The sequence below is a fragment of the Eulemur rufifrons genome, chromosome 4, assembly GCF_041146395.1.
Source record: "Eulemur rufifrons isolate Redbay chromosome 4, OSU_ERuf_1, whole genome shotgun sequence".
Classification (NCBI taxonomy): domain Eukaryota; kingdom Metazoa; phylum Chordata; class Mammalia; order Primates; family Lemuridae; genus Eulemur; species Eulemur rufifrons.
The window spans coordinates 83,011,876-83,033,935 of record NC_090986.1 but is presented as its reverse complement, the minus strand read 5'-3'; the positions used below and the strand labels follow the sequence as shown (position 1 = coordinate 83,033,935).

The 22,060-nt window shown below is 59.2% G+C and overlaps 1 protein-coding gene across 1 annotated transcript in view; it reads right to left on the bottom strand.

The window, feature by feature from the left end:
* The window catches only part of OBSCN (obscurin, cytoskeletal calmodulin and titin-interacting RhoGEF), a 135,401-nt gene that overhangs the window by 55,832 nt on the left and 57,509 nt on the right, over window positions 1–22,060 (bottom strand). The window contains exons 42-58 of the mRNA XM_069467771.1: window positions 19,655–19,918; window positions 19,038–19,301; window positions 15,041–15,304; window positions 14,286–14,549; window positions 13,680–13,943; window positions 11,055–11,318; window positions 10,300–10,563; window positions 9,685–9,948; window positions 8,483–8,746; window positions 7,905–8,168; window positions 7,281–7,544; window positions 6,452–6,715; window positions 5,690–5,956; window positions 5,302–5,574; window positions 4,703–4,975; window positions 3,708–3,904; window positions 3,455–3,530 (exon numbers count right to left, since the gene is read on the bottom strand). Of these exons, the coding sequence (XP_069323872.1) occupies window positions 3,455–3,530; window positions 3,708–3,904; window positions 4,703–4,975; window positions 5,302–5,574; window positions 5,690–5,956; window positions 6,452–6,715; window positions 7,281–7,544; window positions 7,905–8,168; window positions 8,483–8,746; window positions 9,685–9,948; window positions 10,300–10,563; window positions 11,055–11,318; window positions 13,680–13,943; window positions 14,286–14,549; window positions 15,041–15,304; window positions 19,038–19,301; window positions 19,655–19,918 (4,254 nt within the window). The remainder of the gene's footprint in view (window positions 1–3,454; window positions 3,531–3,707; window positions 3,905–4,702; window positions 4,976–5,301; window positions 5,575–5,689; window positions 5,957–6,451; window positions 6,716–7,280; window positions 7,545–7,904; window positions 8,169–8,482; window positions 8,747–9,684; window positions 9,949–10,299; window positions 10,564–11,054; window positions 11,319–13,679; window positions 13,944–14,285; window positions 14,550–15,040; window positions 15,305–19,037; window positions 19,302–19,654; window positions 19,919–22,060) is intronic.

Below are 22,060 nucleotides of genomic sequence, written 5' to 3'. Positions count from 1 at the left end.
GCTGAAAGTCTCCACCCTACCCACCAACCTCTGGGAAAGGGACAGGGGCCAGAGGTTAATTATGCTCTACACAAACTCCTTACGGAGGCTGGATGAGTTCCCAGGCTGTGCACACGGAGGTGCTGGAGCATGGCGCGCCCAGGGAGGACGTGGAGGGTCTCAGCCCCCTCCCCCCGTCCCTTGCCCTGTAAATCTCTGCCATCGGGCCATTCCTAAGTTGTAACCTTTACAATAACTTGCTGCATGGAGGTGTTTCTCTGAGTTCTGTGAGGCGTCCTAGCAAATTAATCAAACTCAAGGAGAGGGTAGTGGGACCCCCAATTTATAGCTACTCAGTCAGAAGCGTGGGTGGCCTGGGACTTCTGATTGGCGTCTGAAGTGGGGGCAGTCTTGTGGGGCTGGGTTGGTAACCGGTAGGATCTGACTCTAATTCCAGGTAGCAGGTGTCAGAACTAAACTGAATTATAGGCCCCCAGTCGCAGTCTACAGGAGAAGGCTTAGGAAAGCCCCGCGCACACCGGGTCGCAGAAGTGTCCATTGCTGTTAAAGTGTAGTGGGAGAGAAACAGTGAGTGTGCTGTTCTTTAGACTTGGTGTCAGAAGAGGGACCTGCTAGGCTAGCTCTGAGGCTAGTCACTAGGGTAGGGGCCACCTAGACCGCCAGAGTGGCCTGGGGTTGGGGTCTAGAAATCCCCCCGGGCCAGCTGGCCCACCCTGATCACAGAAGGAGACACAAAGCCAACCCACAGCGAGCCCACAGAGAGTGGCTCAGCCCCACGTACACCCCACACCCCTCAGAACATGCCTGGTTTTACCCACAGGAAGTGGAAGACGTGTCCCTTCTCAGAAGGCGGAATGGACAAGCCCCAAGCTCCATGCCTGGGGCTCTCTGTGGCATTTGGAGCCTTATCTGACCCAGTGTGGGCGGGGAAGGAGAGGCCACAGGGCCTGCCACTCTAAGAGGGTGGGAAGTGAGCTCTCCATTCCTGGGGGTGTGGAAGCTTATGCTTCTCCCATCCCAAGAGAGCACTTTGTCTAGATGTGCTCTGAGGTCCCTCTGGCTCTAGGATACCAGGGCCCGAATACCAAGCGGCCACTGCTCGCGGCCCACATCACACAGCAGGGCCTGAGCTCAGGCAGCTTCCCAGGCACAGGTGCAGCTGCTGCCTGCCCTGTGCCCCCCTCCAGTCTTCCTCCATCCCACCCACCTCTCGGTGGGACCCCCAGGCCACTGCTGCCCACACAGCCAAACCCTATGCCCCACAGACCAGTCGAGAGAGGAGGACAGAGCCAAAGGCTTCTTCCACCACCTGCTGCCCTGCACCCTGCTTGCCTCTGAGCACTTCCCCACGCCAGCCCGGAGCCTCCTCAGGAAGACAGAGAAACCGTCCACAGTCGGCAAAGCCTGGACACCTTCACCCCATGGGGCAGAGGGTGAGAGGTGGGCAGAGGTGGGTGAGAGGAGCCCTTATGGAGATACCAGCCACCCATCAGGACAGTGCCAGGCAAGGCGGCCCTGTGCCCACCCCAGCAGGCTCTCCATTGGTAGGAAGCCTCTCCACTCTCTTGCTCAAGTGCACCGTCAACACCCCAGCACCAGCCCCCAGTCCGCCCTGGCTCTTTCGCAAGTACACATCTGACTGCCACCTCATCCTGCTCTGCCACCTGTTCATTATTGTCTCTAACAAGTGCCCAAGCTCGCCAATCACACCACCTACCTGGCACCCATTCACACACCCATGCCAGGGCCCTGCCCCCCTGAGGCCACAGCCAGGCATCTGTATGTGAGCCAGCTCACCCAGGCTGGGAACACCTCGCCAGAGAGGGGCTGAAGTGTAGCCCAGCTCTATGCCGCCCCCACACAGCTGCCCATCCTGATGACCATAGCAGGCCCTTCCTGCCCTGACCCTGCTCAGGACACCTGGGAAACTCTCCCTCTTCGTCCCTCAACTCAAGGGCACTGGCATCTGGAAACATCCCACCTCCACAGGCCACAGAACTGACTGCATCCGTCTGCCCCGGAGACTCGAGGGGTGGGGGGTGGCACCTGGAATGCAGGACACACTCTCTCCATGTACAACTCCCCCAGCTGAGTGGGGACTCCCTGAGGACACACTGTGTCTAGACCATCTTAAGGTCCAGGACTTGGCAAAAGGTAGGGGCTTAAAGGGTTTGTTCAATGTTGAATGAATGGACAGCAGATGGATGGTGGATGGATGGATGGATGGATGAATGGATTGTGGATGGGGAATAGATGAATGGATGGGTGGATGGGTGGGTGGATGGATAATTGATGGCAGATGACTGGTGGATGGATGGAAACATGGATGGTGAGTAGATGAATGGATGGGTGGGTGGAAGGGTAGATGGATGGATGGATGGTATACAGGTGAATGGATGGATGGGTGGGTGGATAGAAGGGTGGATGGATGGTGAAAAGGTGGATGGAAGGTGATGGATGGATGGATAGATGGATAGGTGGAAAGGTGGATATATGGATGGATGGATGGTGTACAAGTAAATGGATGGATGGGCGGGTGGATAGATGGCTGATGGACAGGTGAATGGGTAGAAGGGTGGAAGCATGGATGGATGGTGAACAGGTGAGTGGATGAATAGATGGATGGATGGTGAATGGATGGACCAATGGGTGGATGGGTGGATAGGCGAATGGGTGGATGAACAGATTGCAAATGGATCAGTGTATGAATGGATAATGGATGGACAGGTGGACAGATAGTAAACGGATAGATGGATGAATAGATAGGTGATGGATACGTGGTGGATAGATGAATGGAGAGTGGATGGATGGATCACGGGTATGTGAATGAATAGATGGATAAATGAATGGATGATGGGTGGATGGGGGGACCAGTTTGAGACCTAGGAGTGGACAGCAGGGGAGGAGCATTCTGGCAGAGATGACCAGCTCCAGGGGCAAGGTATGACCCAAGCTGAAGGTTCCTGAAATCCTGTTTGTGCGCTTGCCCAAATCTGTACATGTATCACAGGCATGCTTTTGCTCCTACGCATTTGAGCCTATTGGGTGGGGAGATAGTGTGTGGACACAGATATGTGCACGTGTGTGCATCTGTGTCATAGGGGCAGGTGTTTGGAAGGCAGAAATTGGGAAGACCCTGCCTCCACTTTAGGGCCCAAGCCCATGGCTGCTGGGCTCCCCATCTCCCTCCCACAGACAGCTCTAATCCTGGACAGGGCCCCCCACAGCCCTTGGAACTTCTCAAGGTGATCTTCACCAACCCACCCCAGTCCCCTCTCCAGTCCATGGCTTTAGTGGCCAGGGGTTGGAAACTGCCAGCCCCAGACACAATCACTGCTGAAGTCCTGGGTTCTGCCCACCCTCAACAACAGTGGCCAATGGGTGAGATGCTGTGGTGCCCAGGAAGCAAGGGCCTCCCCGGGCAGCGTGGCCAGGCGTGGGAGGGGTTGCCCACCTGTGACCTTCAGCTGGGCCTCAGAGCTACACGAGCCCACTTGGAAACTGATGGTTCCAGCATCCTCGAGGGTCACCTGCGGGAGTACGGAGAGACATGCTTGGCCCTAGCAGACCCATATTCACTGAGTGGGGCCCACCCATCCTGCAAGCCCCCGGTGACAGGGGCTTATCACCTCCCCAACCCAATCCCCTTGGAAGACCTTCCCGAATGGAGCTGGAACCAGGTGGAGGCAGGTCCCCAGGAGCCCCACCTTGTGCAGGGTGAGCGAGTAGAGGTTGTCCTGCTCCACGGTGATGTCGTTCATCTCGTTGGCCTGCAAGGGCACCCCTCCCAAAGCCCAGCGGGCCTCCTGGCCTGAGGCCCTGGACAGCCGGCACCAGAAGCGGGCATCCTGGCCCTCGCTGAGCTGCACGTCCTGCAGGGGCTCCAGGATGGTCACCTCGGGGGCTGGACACGGGAGGCATGGGCATCAGCCTCGGTGTCTGGGATGCCCCCTCAATCAGCAGAGCTTCCATGTCCCCGGGGTTCACCCCCAAGGACCCCCACCCCAATTCCCAAAGACAAGCACATGGGGGCCCGTTTTCAGTTCCCCACTCCAGCTCCTGGTAGAGACCACAGTGTGGACTCTGATGGCTGGCGGATGAGTGTATGGATAAGTGGACAGATGAAGCGTGGATGGATGGATGGATGGATGGATAGGTGGATGGACAGTGAATGGATGGATGGTGGATGGGACGGTGAATGAATGGTGGATAAATGGGTGGGCTGTGGGTGGATCAATGGATGGATGGATGGATGGATGGATAAGTGGATGGACAGTGAATGGATGGATGGTGGATGGGTGAATGGGTAAATGGATGAATGAATGGATGGGACCAATTTCAGAGCTAGTGAAACAGCAGAGATGGAGATGGCGCAGGTGTCTAAGGGATAGGGGTGGGCCACAGTTTGCAGTGGCCTCTTCACCAGGGCGAGGACATGGGGACCTAAGCTCCAATACTGTAGGAGCCTCTGAGAAGCCCACCACCACCTGCCCACCAGCCTGACTCAGCCCAATCTACCCTGACATCCTGGGGACACCCTGAAATCATCAGCTCACAGGTCCACCTCCTTGCCAGGTCCCCACCCCAAAAGGCCAGGACTCTAACCATCTGTCTCTGTCCCCCAACCGTGCCTGGGCCTGGACATTCTCACCCCACATGCAATCTGGGATGGCCCGCCTGCCGTGTGCCCAGAGCTGGCTACCTCTGACGGTGAGCTGGGCAGAGGACATGTGGCTGCCCACGTGGAAGGAGATGGTGCCGGCATCCTCAGGTGTCACGCTCTTAAGCCAGAGTGTGTGGATACGGCCATCCTGCACGGCCACCTCTGTCACCTCGTTGCTCTGCAGCGGCAGGCCTTGAAGTCGCCACTGCACGTCCGTGGCCCCGGCCCGTGACACCTCGCAGCTGAACTTCACATCCTCGTCCACCTGCACCTCCGCGTCGACCAGACCTCGAACAATGGTCACCTCAGGCTCTGAGGGGTAGGGCAAGGGGGCCCCTTTACCAGCCAGGTCAAAGCACCCAGGCCTCCTCTTCCAGGGAGCCTTCCTGGCCACCTTCACACCCTCTGCCACAGCCTCTATCTGCTCCACACGGCATTTGTCCCCCCCGATGTGCTCCCAAGCACAGCCCCTACAGTGACACTGAGCTCCTTCGGAGCAGAACTTGGGCTGGGGCACCTGTCTCCCTGCTCCCCAAGTTCTCTCAGAGAATCCTCACTACGTGGCTCAGGAATGAGGAGGAAGAGAGCTTGAAACCCAGGGTAGGCACAGGGCATGGGTGTGGCAGGGAAGGGCTCACCTTTGACCCTGAGGGAGGCCACGGTTTTCTGGCTGCCCACCACGCAGGCGTACTCGCCCGTGTCCTTGGCCTCCAGCCCGCGGACCAGCAACTCACACGTGGTCCCCTGGCTCCGCATCTCGTACTTGGGGCCCATGCGCAGCTCCACGCCCTCCTTCAGCCACTGCACCGCAGCCCCCGGCTCCGCCTGGCTGAGCTGACAGCACAGCCGGGCCACGCTGCCCGCCTCCTGCTCCAAGCTCTGCAGCCCCGTCTTGAACTTGGGCTTGGGGGCTGTGGGGACCCAGGGGAAGGGGCACTCAGAGCCACGAGCTTGCCTCTGGGCAAGCCCCTCCCTGCCTGGCCGCTGCACAGGGCAGGGGACGAGCAGGGCCTGTGGGCAGCTCACCGAGGACGGAGAGGGTGGCCGTGCTCTGCGCGTGGCCCGTGTCGCAGGTATAGTCACCAGCGTCCTCCGGCTCCGCGCCGTGCACGAGCAGCTCGGCAACCGTGCCCTCCTGCACCAGCTGGTACTTGGCGCAGGGGAACAGCTGCAGGGAGCCCTTGCGCCACTCCACGCCCACGCCCGGCCGGCTCAGCTCACAGCGCAGGTGCGCGGTGCCGCCCTCGGCCACCTCCTGCGCCTCCAGCTCACGGAGGAAGCGCACGGGTGCGGCTGTGAGGAGAGGGGGGTGTGAGGGCGTCCCGGGGTGGCTAGGGGGACACAGGGTTGGGCTCCTGGGCACAGGGGGCAGTGTGGCGGGGTGAGGAGGGCCAGGGACGATCTTACGGGGCAGCTACGGAGACACAAGGGCAGGAACTGGGGAACCGCTCAGGCCTAGGGGCACCCGCTACCAGGAGGGGACAGTTATGCCAGGGTGGGGGAGGCCCCACAAGGACGCAAGTGCGGGATAGAGGACAGAGCCTGGAGCAGACACAGGGGTCTCGGACACCTGAATGGTGTGGCGTGGGGCGGGGAGGGATAGGGGCCAGAGCCTCAGGGCAGGCCGAACCGTCCCCTGGAGCCACGTCCCCTCAGCCGGGACTCCCTCCACGCAGAGCTGCAGCTCCCAGGGTCAGCCCAGAGCACCAGGACTGCACTGTCCCTCCCCGCCACCCTGCACCCCAGGGCCTGTGTCTGTGAGGGGGGCCAGCCCAGCCCAGGACCCACCTGTGACGGTGAGTGTGGCGCTGGTGGCCTGGGAGCCGCAGGCGCAGGTGTACTCGCCGGCGTCCTCGCGCCGCAGGTCCTGCAGCACCAGCTCAGCGGTGCAGCCCCGCTGCCGCGGCTCCCTGCGCGCGTCCGCCCCCAGCTCCAGGCCGCCCTTGCTCCAGACCACGGCGGCCGGCTGGGACAACGTGCAGCGCAGGCAGGCCGTGGAGCCCTCCTCAGCCTGCAGGCTCTGCAGCGGCTCCCGGAACAGCACCTGCGGGGCTGCGGGCGGGCAGGGCAGCTGGACACCATGCCCTGGCGCCCACTCAGACCCCAGGGGAGGGCCATGTCCCCTCTGTCCCCCCATGCCCCCCAGGGCAGGGCTGCATCACCCCCCAGACCCCAGAGCAGGACCATGTCCCCTTAGACCCTGAGGTGTGACCGACTCTGTCTGCCCCACAAGGCCACACTGGCAGTCAGGGCCACGGTCTATGGGACTCGCCTCACCTGCCCTAGAGACGAACGTGAGAATCTCCAGCTAAGAGACCTCAAGGCTCAAATAAGGGTGGCAGAAAGCTGAGCTGACTGCGTGGTGATGGGGGGACACGGGAGGGAATCCTGTCCCTACCACAGTGACCAGTGACATGAGGCCATCTGGAGGGAAATCAGGGGAAACCCCAGGGTGCTGGGCAGTGCTGTGACTCAAGAAGAGACAGGACAGGGGAAAACAGTGAGAGCCACGGAGGAAATGGGCGACCACAAGGAGCGGCGCTGTGTGGCCGCAGGGCTGGACACACAGTAAGAACAGACACCCAAATGAGTCTACAAGGCCACGTGTGGTTTTTACCCTTGACGGTGAGCGTGGCCGAGGTCCTCTCCTGCCCGCACACGCACGAGTACTCCCCGGCATCCGCCACGGCCAGGCCACGGATCTGCAGCTCACACTGGGTCCCGTCCCGCCTCACGCTGTATCTGTCCCCATCTCTGAGGGTCTCGGGCCCCTTCTGCCACTCCACGGGGGCCGCCTTGCTCAGCTCACACCTCAGGGTGACTGTGGCCCCTTCTGTGGCCTCTTGGTTTTTCACATCTTCTATGAACCTGGCGGGCAGGGCTGGGGAGGACCAAGCGGTCACTGAGAACATCAGACTGGAGGACTCTGTGTACAGGACACGGACACCCACATGGACCCACACAAACTGCCAAAGGGCCACGGTGTGAGCGAGTGAGCGAAGGTGCAGACGGTGAGAAAGCAAGTGGCCCAGGGTGAACAGAGAGCACAAGGGGTGGATGTGAGCGTGAAGAGATGTGACAAGGAGATGGGAGGTGGGAGACGCCCAGAGGACCCCAGTTAGAGAACCGACGACCACAGGTTGCCACAGGAGTTGTGCCACATTTGGAGGCAGAAGTTGGTGACAGGGAGACAAAGTATAGACACCAAGCCACAAGTCGACATGGTCAATGTGGTCTTTACCCTTCACAGTGAGCCTGGCCGAGGTCCTCTCCTGCCCACACACACACGAGTACTCCCCGGCATCCGCCACGGCCAGGCCACGGATCTGCAGCTCACACGCGGTCCCATCCTGCCGCAGGCTGTATCTGTCCCCATCTCTGAGGATCTGGGGCCCCTTCCTCCACTCTACGGAGGCCGCCTTGCTCAGCTCACACCGCAGCGTGGCCGTGGCCCCTTCCATGGCCTCTTCATTCCTCAGACCCTCCGTGAACTTGGCAGGCAGGGCTGGGAGTCAGAAAGACATGGGCACAATCACACCCTCTGAGCACACAGAAGAGACAGGACATGGAAGGCACAAAGACACAGAACACAGCTGGACATGGGCCATGCACTGCTTGTGCTGAGCACAGGCTGTGGCTGGTGGCTCCCCCTGGCCAAACCCATGCACATGTCACAGAGCAGCCAGGAACGTAACAGAGATGACAAAACATTGTGGATGGAGAGAAGACCAAGACTAAGAGACCAGAACACAAATGGGAGCAGAGGGGTGGATGGGAAGCCACCAAATAGCAGTCCATGTGGCCACCTGTGGTCTTTACCCCTGACGGTGAGCGTGGCCGAGGTCCTCTCCTGCCCGCACACGCATGTGTACTCGCCAGCATCCGCTGCGGCCAGGCCACGGATCTGCAGCTCACACCGCGTCCCGTCCCGCCTCACGCTGTATCTGTCCCCATCTCTGAGGGTCTCAGACCCCTTCTTCCACTCCACAGGGGCTGCCTTGCTCAGCTCACACCACAGCATGGCTGTGGCCCCTTCGGTGGCCTCCTGGTTGCTCACGTCTTTTGTGAATCTGGCGGGCAGGGCTGCGGAGGGCCAAACAGCTGCTGAGAACATCACACTGGATGGCTCTGTGTACAGGACACGGACAGCACACACATGGCCACAAAAACTACCGAAGGACCACGGCATGAATGAGCAAGGGAAAGTACAGATGGTGAGAGAGCAAATGGCGCAGGAGGAACAGACACAACAAACGGGAGAATGTGACAATGATGACGTCTACTGACAAGGAAAAGAAGACATGTAAGATACCCAGAGGACACCGAGTGCAGGATATATGCCCACAGGGTTGCCACAGGAGCTGTGCCACATTGGGAGGTGGAAGGTGGTGACATGACACAGTGCACAAACATCAAGCCACAGGTCCACATGGCCACACACAATCATTACCCCGGACAGTCAGTGTGGCCGAGGTCCTCTCCTCCCCGCACACACACAAGTACTCGCCGGCATCCGCCACAGTCAGGCTACGGATCTGCAGCTCACACGCAGCCCCATCCTGCCGCAGGCTGTATCTGTCCCCAGCTCTGAGGGTCTCAGGCCCCTTCCTCCACTGCACAGGGGCTGCCTTGCTCAGCTCACACTGGAGCGTGGCTGTGGCCCCTTCCGTGGCCTCCTTGTTTCTCAATCTTCCAATGAAGTGGGCAGGCAGGGCTGGGGATGGACAGATGGACACAGAGAACATCAGACTCCCTAGAAGGCGCTGGGGGACAGAACATGCCCCAAAGGACACAGATTCCCCCAGGACAGACCCCACAGTGGCACCCAGAAGGGAAGCAGGCTATACACGCTGGTTTCCTCTGGTTCATGCAGCAGCCCAGGGGGCTGGAAGGGACTCCATGGAGTGATGGGAAGGACGTGGCAGAGTCAAGAGGAGACCATGGAATGAGCGGAAATGGCCGGCAGACGTTCATAACTGGACACCAGGAGGAGGATCCACTTGTCCATGCGGGATATTTACCTCTGACGGTGAGCGTGGCCGAGGTCCTCTCCTGCCCACACATGCACGAGTACTCCCCGGCATCTGCCACGGCCAGGCCATGGATCTGCAGCTCACACTGGGTCCCGTCCTGCCTCACGCTGTATCTGTCCCCATCTCTGAGGGTCTTTGTCCCCTTCCTCCACTCCACAGGGGCTGCCTTGCTCAGCTCACACCACAGTGTGGCTGTGGCCCCTTCTGTGGCCTCCTGGTTTCTCATATCTTCTATGAACCTGGCGGGCAGGGCTGCGGAGGACCAAGCGGTCACTGAGAACATCAGACTGTCTGGAGGACTCTGTGTACAGGACACGGACACCCACACAGAGCCACACAAACTGCCAAAGGGCCATGGCATGAATGAGCAAATCCACGTACAGACGGTGAGGAACCAAATGGCCCGGGAGGAACAGAGAGCACAAAGATAAACATGAACATGAGGATGTCTCCCAGTGAGGAGAAGGGGAGGTGGGAGATGCCAGAGGCCCCCAGACAGAGGACAGATGCCCACGGGGTCACCACAGGAGGCAAAAGGTGGTCACACGGAGACAATGTGTAGACACCAAGGCACAGGTCTACATGACCACACATGATCTTTACCCTTGACAGTGAGCGTGGCTGAGGTCCTCTCCCGCCCACACACGCACGAGTACTCCCCAGCATCCGCCACGGCCAGGCCACGGATCTGCAGCTCACATGTGGCCCCATCCTGCCGCAGGCTGTATCTGTCCCCATCTCTGAGGCTCTGGGGCCCCTTCCTCCACTCCACGGGGGCCACCTTGCTCAGCTTACACTGTAGCGTGGCCGTGGCCCCTTCTGTGGCCTCTTCATTCCTCAGACCCTCTGTGAACTTGGCAGGCAGGGCTGGGGGTCAGAAAGACATGGGGACAGTCAAGCCCTCTGAGCACACAGAGGAGACATGACGTGGACACACAGAGAAGACACAAAACCCAGCGGACGTGAGCCACGTGCTGGGTGTGCCAAGCACAGTCTGTGGCCTGTGGCTTCCCCCAGCCCAAGCTGTACACCACATGGCTGAGGCCTCCTAGGCCTCACATTTATATGCATCTGGCCGGCACAGCCAGAGACGGTGGGAAACACAAGGAGATCACCAGAGGCTCTGCAGAACTTTGGGGGCAGGATATTATGGGATGGAGGACAAGACATAGAATCCAACAGGAACACAAGACCAAACCCACTGTGGCACAGTGGTGGGAGGCTGGAAGGGATTGCACAGAGTGACAGGAAGAGGTGACACAGAGACGGGGAGAGAAGATGGAATGAGTGGAGACAGATGTCCAGAAGTCAACATTCAGACGCCAGAACAGTTCTGCCTGACCACACGTGGGCTTTACCCCTGACGGCGAGCGTGGCCGAGGTCCTCTCCTGCCCACACACACACGAGTACTCCCCGGCATCCGCCATGGCCAGGCCATGGATCTGCAGCTCACACGCGGTCCCGTCCTGCCGCAGGCTGTATCTGTCCCCATCTCTGAGGATCTCGGGCCCCTTCCTCCACTCCACAGGGGCTGCCTTGCTCAGTTCACACTGCAGAATGGCTGTGGTCCCCTCAGTGGCTTCCTTGGTCTTCAGATCTTGAATGAATCGAGCAGGAAGGGCTAGGAAGGGTCACATGGACAGAAGCCATCAAACCCTCTGGAGGACTGCGGGACACAAGGTGAACATCCAGGAAGGAGACAGAAGCAGGAGGGTTTGCGGGATGTGGCAGGAGGCAGACCAAAGAGTGACGGGGAGGCCTTCCCGAGTTCTGTCTGCGGGGGCAGGGGAGCTGGGAGACGGCTCCGTTCCAGCCCTCTCATCTTCCCGAAGGGCATCGTGTCCTGCCCACAAGCTCTCATTCCTGGGAAGCCACACAGGCTCCTCCAGTCTGCACCCCACATTTGCAACAGCGTGGTGGACCCCCCTCCCCCTCTCGCCGTCTCCACCTCGCTCTGACCACACAGGAGGCACCTCCGCGGTCATGACATTCACTGCCCCACTGCTGTCCCTCATACAGGAGGTACGTGCCCCGGCAGGGCATCCACCCACACACCCGGGCTCACTGCACAGCCTCCCAGCCCCCGTGAGGCCGGCCTCCCCCACGTCACCTGCCTCTCCTGACCCTGCAGACCCCACCCCACACTGCCCTGGCTCACACCACGCAGACACCAGTGGGCTCCAGCTGTGGCCTCTGCACCACACCTGACACTCCAGCCTGCCATCCCCTCCTTTCCCACTCCAGGCAGAGTGAGAGCTCCCAAGTTACAGCTCGCCTGGGCCCACCCTGGCTACACCTTGTGACGAGGTGACTCAAAAGTCTAATGTTGAGGCCCTAAGCCCCCCGACTTCACAATGTGACTGTTTTGAAGACAGGGCCTTTAAAGAGCTGATTAAGGTTCATCGGGTCAGGAGGTGGGTCCTAACCCATACGCATGCTGTCCGCATAAGAGGAGATTTGAACACAAATGCAGGACAGCCATGAGGAGACACATGGGGAAAACAGCTGTCTGCAAGCCAAGGAAAGAGCCCTCAGAAGGAGACAACCCTGGCGACACCTGCATCTCAGATATCCAGCTTCCAGAACTTTAAAAAAACAAAAACAAATTTCCGTTGTTTAAGACACCGGATGGTTCCAAGGTTAACAGGGATGGCCCGGTCCCCAGCAGGCAGAGGGCACAGGCCTGGAGGGAGGGCTGTCCCCTCCTCGGCTCCAGAGAGGCAGGCACCTCCACGTGGGCTGAGCGGTTGGAGTCACTACCCCACTGGGTCCCAGGGCCAGAGCACTGAGCCAGAGGATTATTCTCTAGCCTTAAAATCTAGTGGATTTCCCCCTGCTTGTTTAAGACTTGCTCAGAACCCGTGGCCCACAGCTTCTTTTCCATTCCCTAGTTTTTGAATAGGAATGTCTATCCTCTGCCTGTCCCTTAATAGTGTCCTGGAAGCACAGAACATGTCTCGTTTCACGCCGCACAGCTGAAGAATCTCGCTTCAGCACGTGTCATAGCTGATGTCTCCCTCACACTTAATAGACATGAGGTTTAGATGAGATTTGGACTTAGAGTCGATGCTGGGATGGGATGAGATTTCAGGCCCCAGGAAGAAGCAAGTGTATTTTGCATGTGAAAAGGTCATGCATGTTGGGAGGCCAAAGAGTGGAGTGTTATGGCCTGAATTGTGTCCTCCCTCCTCAAAATTCCTGTGTCGAAGCCCTAACGCCTAGTACTCAGAATGGTACTGTGTGTAAACAGGAGCTTTAAAGCCAAAGCGAGATTGTTAGGGTGGGCCCTGATCCGACGTGACTGGTGTCCTTATCAAAAGAGATTAGGACACACACAGGCGCACAGAAGGACGACCACGTGAAGACAGAGAACGAGCATGACCACCTACAAGACAGGAGAGAGATCTTCAGAGAAACCAACCCAGCTGACATCTGGGTCTTGGAATCTCAACCCCAGAATTCTGACAAAGTCAGTCTCCGTTGTTTGAGCCACCCGGGCTGCAGTACTTTGTCACGTCAGCCTGAGCAGATGAGGGCAGCGCTCCTTCAGAAATGTGGCCTGACTGCAAGGCTCAGTCAGACCCTCTCACTAGATTCAGGAGGGCGTGGTCGCTGGTCACCTCGTCCCCAAACTTCCCAACTCTAACGTGCATGTCGGTGAAAGGACACAGACCTTCACCTCCACATCGGGCACCGGAGAGCCCGTGCACAATCCCAGCCCCTGGAGAGATGCCAGTGGCCTGGACAGCTCTCCTGGGCCCTGACATTTGTCCGTTGGTGGCTTCCTTGGGCCCCATATCCCCAGACCCTAGGCCAGGCCAACTCAATGCATTTTGAGTGCGCATTTGTGAAACGGATCACACAGATGAGTGATGGAGGGAAAGAGATGACAATGACTTAAAGAGACGTGGGGAAAGCTCAGACCACATGGGTTGGGTGGGAGAAGAGAGAAGTCACTCAGGAGGCCACATGTGGTATTCACCTATGACGGTGAGCGTGGCCGAGGTCCTCTCCTGCCCACACACGCACGAGTACTCTCCGGCATCTGCCACGGCCAGGCCATGGATCTGCAGCTCACACTGGGTCCCGTCCTGCCTCACGCTGTATCTGTCCCCATCTCTGAGAGTCTTTGTCCCCTTCCTCCACTCCACAGGGGCTGCCTTGCTCAGCTCACACCACAGTGTGGCTGTGGCCCCTTCTGTGGCCTCCTGGTTTCTCATATCTTCTATGAACCTGGCGGGCAGGGCTGCGGAGGACCAAGCGGTCACTGAGAACATCAGACTGTCTGGTGTACAGGACACGGACACCCACACAGAGCCACACAAACTGCCAATGGGCCACGGCATGAATGAGCAAATCCACGTACAGACGGTGAGGAACCAAATGGCCCGGGAGGAACAGAGAGCACAAAGATAAACATGAACATGAGGATGTCTCCCAGTGAGGAGAAGGGGAGGTGGGAGATGCCAGAGGCCCCCAGACAGAGGACAGATGCCCACGGGGTCACCACAGGAGGCAAAAGGTGGTCACACGGAGACAATGTGTAGACACCAAGGCACAGGTCTACATGACCACACATGATCTTTACCCTTGACAGTGAGCGTGGCTGAGGTCCTCTCCCGCCCACACACGCACGAGTACTCCCCAGCATCCGCCACGGCCAGGCCACGGATCTGCAGCTCACATGTGGCCCCATCCTGCCGCAGGCTGTATCTGTCCCCATCTCTGAGGCTCTGGGGCCCCTTCCTCCACTCCACGGGGGCCACCTTGCTCAGCTTACACTGTAGCGTGGCCGTGGCCCCTTCTGTGGCTTCTTCATTCCTCAGACCCTCTGTGAACTTGGCGGGCAGGGCTGGGGGTCAGAAAGACATGGGGACAGTCAAGCCCTCTGAGCACACAGAGGAGACATGACGTGGACACACAGAGAAGACACAAAACCCAGCGGACGTGGGCCACGTGCTGGGTGTGCCAAGCACAGTCTGTGGCCTGTGGCTTCCCCCAGCCCAAGCTGTACACCACATGGCTGAGGCCTCCTAGGCCTCACATTTATATGCATCTGGCCGGCAGAGCCAGAGACGGTGGGAAACACAAGGAGATCACCAGAGGCTCTGCAGAACTTTGGGGGCAGGATATTATGGGATGGAGGACAAGACACAGAATCCAACAGGAACACAAGACCAAACCCGCTGTGGCACAGTGGTGGGAGGCTGGAAGGGATTGCACAGAGTGATGGGAAGAGGTGACACAGAGACGGGGAGAGAAGATGGAATGAGTAGAGACAGATGTCCAGAAGTCAACACTCAGACGCCAGAACAGTTCTGCCTGACCACACGTGGGCTTTACCCCTGACGGTGAGCGTGGCCGAGGTCCTCTCCTGCCCACACACACACGAGTATTCCCCGGCATCCGCCACGGCCAGGCCACGGATCTGCAGCTCACACGCGGTCCCGTCCTGCCGCAGGCTGTATCTGTCCCCATCTCTGAGGGTCTCAGGCCCCTTCCTCCACTCCACAGGGGCTGCCTTGCTCAGCTCACAGCGCAGTGTAGCTGTGGCCCCTTCTGTGGCCTCTTGATTCCTCACATCATCTGTGAATCTGGCAGGAAGAGCTGAGAAGGGCCAAGCAGTCACTGAGAACATCAGATGGTCTGGAGGACTTTGTGTTTAAGACATGGAAACTCACAAAAAGCCACACCAACTGCCAAGGACCATGGCAGGAACAAGCAAATGAACGTATAGAAGGTGAGGAGCCCAGTGGCCCAGGAGGAACAGAGAACATGAAGGGATGGACGTGAACATAAGGACATTTCCTGACTCTGAGAAGGGAGCTCAGAGATGCCCAGAGGACGCCAGATACAGGACAGACACCATGGGGTCACCCCGGGAGCTGTGTCACATTGGCTGGTGGTAGGTGGTGATGCAGAGACAGCATGTAGACACCAAGCCCCTGGCCCACAAACGATCTTTACCCCTGACGGTCAGCGTGGCTGAGGTCCTCTCCTGCCCACACACGCACGAGTACTCTCCAGTGTCTGCCACGGCCAGGCCACTAATCTGCAGCTCACACACAGCGCCATCCTGCCGCAGGCTGTATCTGTCCCCAGCTCTGAGGCTCTTGGGCCCCTTCTTCCACTCCACAGGGGCCACCTTGCTCAGTTCACACTGCAGAGTGGCCGTGGTCCCTTCTGTGGCCTCCATGGTCTTCAGGTCTTGAATGAATCGAGCAGGAAGGGCTAGGAAGGGTCACATGGACAGAAGCCATCAAACCCTCTGGAGGACTGAGGGACACAAGCTGAACATCCAGGAAGGAGACAGAAGCAGGAGGGCTGGAGGGACATGGAACACAGCAGGTCTAAGAGTGACAGCAAGGCCTTCCTGCATTCCACCTGAGAGGGCAGCTCAGCCCGGAGGTGGGCTCCGTTCCAGACCTCTTGCCTTCTAAAGGGCATTTTGTCCTGCTCACGACCTCTCATTCCTGGGAAGCAGCAATTTCCTCCAGCTTGCAACCCACAGTGGCAACAAGGTAATGAACTGGCCTCTCCCCTCCCTACGACCCTACAGGAAGCACCTCCCAGGCACACTTCACTCCCACTGTCATCCTCACACAGGAGACACCTTCCTGGGTGGGGCTTCCTCCCAGCACTACCCCTGCGCGGACACGCCCGGGCTCCCTGCAGCCCTCCCGGCCCACACAGCGGCCTCCCGCGTTCCTGTCCTGACGCACTGGCCCCAAACTCCCACCTGCTGCCTGGCTCGTGTCACCTAGACACCAACGACTGCAGCTGTGGCTTCTGCACCGCACCTGACACTCCATCCTGCCACCCTCTGCTCCCTGCCCACGCACGGCACAGTGACAGCTCACAGGTGTCAGGCTGCCTGGGCCCACCCTGGCTACACCCTCTTACGGTCTGATCGCGTCCCCCTAAAATTCATGTTGAAATCCTAACGTCTGGCACCTCGGAGTCTGACTGTTTAGAGATAAAGCCTTTAACGTGGCAACTAAGGTACAATGAGGCTGTCAGGGTGGGCCTGCTCCAATGCGACTGATGCATTACAAGAACAGGCGACGGGGACACAGGTGCACACAGAGGGGGCCCGTGCGGAGAGGCGGGGAGAAGACGCCATCTACAAGCCATGGAACGAGGCCTCAGCGGCAGCCCACCTGCCAACACCTCGATCTTCAGACTTCTGGTCAGAAAACGAATGCAAACTTTTCAGTACCAGGAGTGGGGCGCAGGCCTAACAATTACCTAAACCTGTGGACGCGGCTTTGTAAGCGGGTGACAGGTAAAGGCTGGGTGCATGTCAGAAAAAGCCTAGATTCCTACGAACAACCAGAGCACGGAAAAATGGACACTAAAGATGGTTCTGGTCAGAGCTCAGCTGGGAATAAAGAACTGGGAAGGCAGAACTGAAAACGGTGCGATCTCGTGCGTCCACCTGAGATTTTTAAGAAGTGCTGAAGGGAAGCCTGTTTTCTCCTTGCTGATTACAGTAAAGTGCAAGACGAGAGCAGCTGAAGAAGGAATCATAAATCAAATAAAACAAACCAGGACTTGGAAGCTTTGGAGATTTTTCAGCCTGGCAATGCTGTAAAATAGTGAGACAGCGTATTCTGGAGAGAACACGCAGGGTGGGCGGGCAGTCTTCTGTTATAGGAGCGGCCGTGAGATCTGCGGGTCCGGCCAGTGGCGACCAGGCACAGCCATGCAGGGACGGCCCCGTGTGCGGGCACAGGGGCAGGCGCCCTCTGCAAGCCATGGGGACAGGCCTCAGGAGAAACCGACCCACGGACGTCTTGGTCTTCAGACTTCTCAGAAAACGGACACAAACCGCGGTGCCAGGAGTGGGGGCTACTGCAGCAATGGCCTAAAATGACTCGTTTAGAAGCGTGACGATGACTCCGCCATCTCAGCAGAAGCCGGGCACGGGACGCGGTTATGCAGGAAGCCCCTTCTCTGCCAGCCCGGGCCCCCTTCCAGGCGCAAGAGGCCAGCGGGTCCTGAGAACCGCACACCGCACAGGCCGCCAGACTGGGCCCAGCGGGCCAGGGCCGGCGAGACAAAGGCAGGCTGGCAGATTCTGGGCTGCTCCAGGCTGGCCCTAAGGTCTGACATGGATGCAAACACGTGCTCTCCCTCAAGAGAAGGCAAGAGTGGCCCCAAAGGTCACTCAGAGATCAGCAGGGCTCCCACCGCCCACAGAGGCCCGGAGCCAGGTCACCTCTGCCCAGGGCTGTGGGGAGAGGCTATCGCCCAGGGCCGAGGGGGGAGGGTGCTGCCCGGTCTGCGAGGTTCAGGACACTGTGGTTGGCCCAGAGGACAGAGTATTGAGCCAAAGAGGATTATTCCCCAGACTTGAAATCGCATGGAATTTTCCCTGCTGGATTCACATTTGCGTAAGACCTGTGACCCAGTGTTTTTCTTTCCTGTTTCATCCTTTATGAATATGAATGTCTGCCCTATGTTCGTCTCTCCACTGTGTCCTGGCGGCACACGACTCATCTGGCCTCAGTGTCACAGCTGAGGAGAGTTTGGCTCCAGGGTAAGTCACGCCTGACGTCTCCCTCACTGTTGATCAAGACGGTTTTCACTCGAGGCTTGGCCTCAGGGTTGACGCTGGAACGGTCAAGACGCGGCTGTTGGGAAGGGGTGGATGGATTCTGCCTGGGACAAGGCAGAGAATCCTGGGAGGCCAGAGGTGGAGTGTTAAGGCCCGAAATGAGCCCCCCGCAAAAATTACTATGTTGAAGGGCTAACACCAGGTACCTCAAAATGTCACTGTATTTCAACAGGATCTTTAAAAGCCAAAATGAGGTTGTTAGGGTGGGCCCCAATCCACTATGACTAGTGTCCTTCTCCAAAAAGATGAGGACACACACATGCACAAGAGGGTGACCAGGTGAAGACACGGAGAGGAGATGGCTGCCTGTCAGACCAGGAGCGAAGGCTCAGGAGACACCAGCCCTGCCAGGACCCGGATCTTGGAATCGCAGCCTCCAGACTTCTGAGGAAACAAACCTCTGTTGTTTGAGCCTCCCAGTCTGCAGGGTGTGGTGTCAGCCTGAGCAGATGAAGGTTGCACCTCTGGAGAACTCTGGGGAACAGGCATGACAAGACGGAGAGCAAGACACGGAATCCCACAGGACAACATGACCGGGCCACACGGGCACAGAGCTGGGTTTCTTCTGCTTCCTGCAGCAGCCCAGGAGGCTGAGAGGGGTCCGTGCAGCGATGGGAGCAGGGTGACACGGCACGGGGAGGGCACGGGTGGACACAGACAGCATGGAGCCAACACGTGGACACCAGAACATGGCTCTGCTCAAACACCTGTGTTCTTTACCCCTGACGGTGAGCGTGGCCGAGGTCCTCTCCTGCCCACACACGCACGAGTACTCCCCGGCGTCCGCCACGGCCAGGCCACGGATTTGCAGCTCACATCGGGTCCCGTCCCGCCTGACGCTGTATCTGTCCCCATCTCTGAGGGTCTCAGACCCCTTCCTCCACTCCACAGGGGCCGCCTTGCTCAGCTCACACCACAGCGTGGCCGTGGCCCCTTCCGTGGCCTCCTGGTTTCTCACATGTTCTATGAACCTGGCGGGCAGGGCTGGGGAGGACCAAGCGGTCACTGAGAACATCAGACTGACTGGAGGACTCTGTGTACAGGACACGGACACCCACATGGACCCACAAAAACAGGCAAAGGGCCTCGGCATGAGCAAGTAAATGTGCAGACGGTGAGAAAGCACGTGGCCCAGTGCGAACAGAGAGCACAAGGGATGGATGTCAATGTGAAGAGATGTGACGAGGAGAAGGAGAGGCGGCAGGCACCCAGAGGACCCAGTTAGAGGACAGATGACCACAGGTTGCCACAGGAGTTGTGCCACATTTGGAGACACAAGTTGGCGATGGGCAGACAACGTGTAGACATGCATCCCTGTGGTCACACACAACCTTTACCCCTGACGGTGAGCGTGGCCGAGGTCCTCTCCTGCCCACACACGCACGAGTACTCCCCGGTGTCTGCCACGGCCAGGCCACGGATCTGCAGCTCACACATGGCCCCGTCCTGCCTCAGGCTGTATCTGTCCCCATCTCTGAGGGTCTTGGGCCCCTTCCGCCACTCCACAGGGGCCGCCTTGCTCAGTTCACACTGCAGCGTGGCCGTGGCCCCTTCTGTGGCCTCTGCATTCCTCAGACCCTCTGTGAACTTGGCAGGCAGGGCTGAAGAGGGTCAGAAAACAAACACCATTGCACCCTCTGAGCACACAGAAGACATAAGATGTGAATGACACAAGGAAGACACAGAACCTGACTGGGCGCGGGCCACATGCAGGGCGTGCTAAGCATAGGGTGTGGGCTGTGGTTTCTCTCGGTCAAGCCTGTTCCCATTATGCCCATGGCCCCTTCCATGGCCCCCTCTGGCCTCATACTTTGTGTGAATCTGGCTGGCAGGGCGTGTGTGAGCCACTCAACAAGGAAACACGCACACTCCAGAACAAACTAGGAATAAAAGTGTGGACATGTGCACACATGCGTGGGAAGTAGCGTGCTGGAGCAAAGAACGGACTGGCCCAGTATATGTGGCAGGGACGTGGAGGAGCTGGGATCCTTAGCGAGGACCCCAGGGTGAGGACAGGTGCACAGACGCGGCCACAGGACCGTGGCATGGATGGGCAGAGGACGGACATCCCCTCCCCGGGGCCTTCTGTGGCCCGTCCTGGCTCAGACTGCATCTACCACCAGATCTGAGGGCCAGGCCGGCCTGCTGGCTCAGCTCGACCACACCATGGCCCTGTTCCGTGGCCCCGATTTCAAAGCTGCTTTGTGATCCTGACGGGTGCTGGGACGAAGGAGACACAATTGGCCAAAAAGCCTCCCTCAAGGCTGTACCCACTCGTACTTCATCAATTCCAGCTGCCCCTGAGGCCAGAGCTCAGCACAGGCGGTAATGCCTGACGTGCCGAGTGCCCTGCCGCATTCTCTAGAGGGGGCCACGTGTGGTCCAGGCAGGGCACGCACAACCCGAGGCCTCTTAGGGCTGGCCACGCCGGAAGCGGCTGTCTCAGGCAGGCCACGGCTGGTCCCCTCAGTCCTCTGCTTCTCAGCCACGGGGCTAGGAGCAGCTTTCCCCACCCCATGGTCTCTGTGTCTTTCTAATGTGCTGCGGGCACGTGACAAGGCTTGGAGCCCCACGTCCCTCTGTGGTCTCCTGGTGGCTGTGATGCCACGAGGACCCGGTGCTTCCACGGCACGGACACTGTGCTGCGTCCACGCAGCTGGAGAAGCGTGGCGGCTAGGCCTCTCTCCGCGACGTTCACGCACGTGGCAAGCACCTCCTGCTACAGGCGTGAGCAGCCAGATGACGGCCACGCCCAGCCCCCAGGCCTCGCTTCCTCCTGGCCTGGGGAGCGTCTTTGCTATGTGAGCAGCGCCCAAGAGAGCCCCAGGCTAGAGGCCCCGCGAGTCTGCAGGGATGGCCTTCTCTCCACTCTAAGGCGCCCAGGCCTTTCAGCAATGGCTGGCTTTGTTTCATCTGCTTAAAAGTGACCAAGGGCCGCCTGAGCACCTGGACCCTCCACACCCGGCCACCAGCCACACCAGAGCAGGGGTCCCGGCTCCATGGACAAGCAAGATGTGGCCTAAAGGACCATGTCCCTCCTGTGGGGAACACTGTGGTTACTCAAGGCTGGAAGCTTCTCCCCAGTGTGACCGTGAGGCCATCGGGGGGGTGCCAAGCTCAGTGGCCTCACCTCCCGAGGTGGGCCCAGGTCAGGCTGAGGTCTGCTCCTACCAAACACACCTGCGAACACCCAGGATGCACCAGGGCCAGGACACGGGTTTCTAGAACATCCTGCCCGGTCTGTGTCTGTCCCCACCTCTAAGGGTCCCGGGCCACTTCTTCCACTCCACAGGAGCTGCCTTCGTCTGAACACAGGCCACTGTGACCACGGCACTTTGTGTGACATGCTCAGGCCATAGCCCCTGTCCTCAACTTGGTCATCAGGATGTGGTTACACAACACACCATGCTCTGCAGAGCGTGGACAGGCGCCAGTCACAGAGACCACGTGGGCAACACAGGACACGCAACAGGTGGCAGCCAGGGGACCACGCAGGAGCCAGGACAGCTGTGCATCCTCACTGCACCCTGAGCCCCCAGGCACCTGGCCGCAGGCACAGCGCAGAACACAGGGCATCACCTGCACCTCACCCCACGCCACACGCCCTCCCCTCCGTGGCCTGGGGCAGGGGTCCTGCGGTCCCTGCTCTCTAACGTCCTGCCCGGCATTCCCATTCGGGGGCCCTCCTAGTTCACCTTGCCACCTCCTTTCCGCCTCTTCTCCCCTATGAAGACCTTCAGTTG